Source organism: Paramacrobiotus metropolitanus, unplaced genomic scaffold, assembly GCF_019649055.1.
Source record: "Paramacrobiotus metropolitanus isolate TYO unplaced genomic scaffold, Prichtersi_v1.0 Parri_scaffold0000567, whole genome shotgun sequence".
NCBI classification, from domain to species: Eukaryota; Metazoa; Tardigrada; class Eutardigrada; order Parachela; family Macrobiotidae; genus Paramacrobiotus; species Paramacrobiotus metropolitanus.
The window spans coordinates 2,863-4,698 of record NW_026570787.1 but is presented as its reverse complement, the minus strand read 5'-3'; the positions used below and the strand labels follow the sequence as shown (position 1 = coordinate 4,698).

The window sequence follows — 1,836 nt, the reverse complement described above, 5'->3', positions numbered from 1 at the left end:
GCTGACGTGCTGCGTGTAGCGCGCTGTGGAGCTGCTCTAGGAAGAAAACACTTATGACGTCATTTGGTTCTGATTCTTTTTCTATAAAAGCCAAACGTATCCACATCTGTGACAACTGAAATAAATTATATATCTGCAGTTATTTCTAACGATAGGTAATACATAATCGTAAACAGAGCAGCGCTCACTTGGATTTCAAAGCAGGTGTCGGTTAGTTACCGGATGATCCTTTTTCCTCGAAATGCGCACGGGTTCGGCTCTTAAAGGGATTATCTGGAAGCGAGACTCGTTAATTACTTCCTGCAGGTGACAACTTTACCAGCCAGCAGAAATAATTACATTGTGCTATTCGAGACAAGCTGTTTCCGCCAAGTCATTCCCATCCGTTTATTGCAGTATAACATCAACGAATGCATTAATCGCGCCACAGGTTTGCCTTCCGCGTCATGGACAATAATTTACTTTGCAGCACCTGACACCCAGAGAGATTTTCCGAAAAATTATGGCAAACATCAGTTTTTTTGCTCTTCCCTTGGCAATCAACTCTACTTCACTGTCCAACTTAACCGGCGACCGCACTATCTCTCCCGGTTTCGTAATCACAACCACCGCTCGTCTCGCTTTAAACGCGGGTGTCTTGCTTATGCTGCTCCTCGATAAAGCGCTGCGCTCCTCCTCCTTCAACGTCTACATAATCACCTTATTCACCAGCAACCTCTTATACGCTGCTGTAGACGGTCCGGTAAAAATCCTGACCATGGCCGCCACGGGCTGGCGGCTGGGTCGGTCATTCTGCACGCTGAGCCTGTACGCTATCTACGTCCTCGCACCGATGACACTCCACACCCACCTTCTCATCAGCCTCAACCGGGCGTGGGCCCTCTTCTGGCCGATCGGATACCGGAATTATCACACTGCAAAAACCGCTGGGGCGATTTGCGTGATTATGGTGTTTTATGTCCATGCATGGCAGTTACCGGGAGTGATACTGGACGCCCTGTATTACCGCCTGAGTCCGGAAAAGGGCTGCTGGTTAAATCGCGCCGCCATACCAGTTTATGCGGCATTGCAGAACTGGACACAAACCGCGCCGACGTTTTTTGTACCCTTGTGTTATCCGTTTCTCCTGTTGAAGTACTATTTACGGAAGCGGAAGATCGCAGAAAGGTCAGCCGGAAATAACGGTGGGCTGGTGCAGGTGCAGCAGCCGCTGCGGAAAAAGGCTGGGCAACCATTTTTGATTACCACCATGTTTACTGTGGCGTTCACGGTGTGCTGGTTGCCGACGCCGGTGTTCTACTTGATGACGGAATCGGCGCCTAACGCGTATCCGGTGTTTCGCCAATTCCAAGCGGCAGCGTATTCCCTGTTGCCGATACTGGATCCCATACTGTTCTGCTTGACCATTCGCTACTGGCAGGACAGCACGCGACGCCTGTGGCGGACGTATGTTTCACGACCTACGGCGAACGCTGTGGATGCAACTTCTATGTCACGTGTCGTCACCGAAAAATAACCAGCCTATCCATGTACCTGTATACTAGCGGTGGTTGATAACCACCTCATTGCACCGAGCGCGAGTGATAGCACAGGGAAAACTGTTACGCATTTCCAGTAAGTACCACTTGAAAATCGCGCAGTTGCGTTCTGTGTATCACTGGAAATGGAATCGGCATGTGGAATTCCACATATCCCATAGGAAAGAAGGTGACGTGACGCGCATGTGAGGCGACAGACATATTCTGCTACGGAAAGTGTATACTCTGCTATGGATGCGTGCATCGCTTTGACGAAGGCTTATTGCAGCATCTCGCGCTTCGCGCTTGATGCAAATAA

General features: G+C 49.8%; 1 protein-coding gene across 1 annotated transcript; it reads left to right on the top strand.

The window, feature by feature from the left end:
* The first annotated feature begins 643 nt into the window (after positions 1–643).
* LOC129602528 (high-affinity lysophosphatidic acid receptor-like) lies at positions 644–1,516 on the top strand. The gene has a single exon (XM_055501564.1). It carries the CDS (start codon positions 644–646, stop codon positions 1,514–1,516), a length of 873 nt encoding a protein of 290 aa, XP_055357539.1.
* The last annotated feature ends 320 nt before the right edge of the window (positions 1,517–1,836 follow it).

What these genes read in the sequence shown, in the direction of transcription:
- LOC129602528 (XM_055501564.1), top strand. Translation starts at nt 644, where the DNA reads ATGCTGCTCCTCGATAAAGCGCTGCGCTCCTCCTCCTTCAACGTCTAC.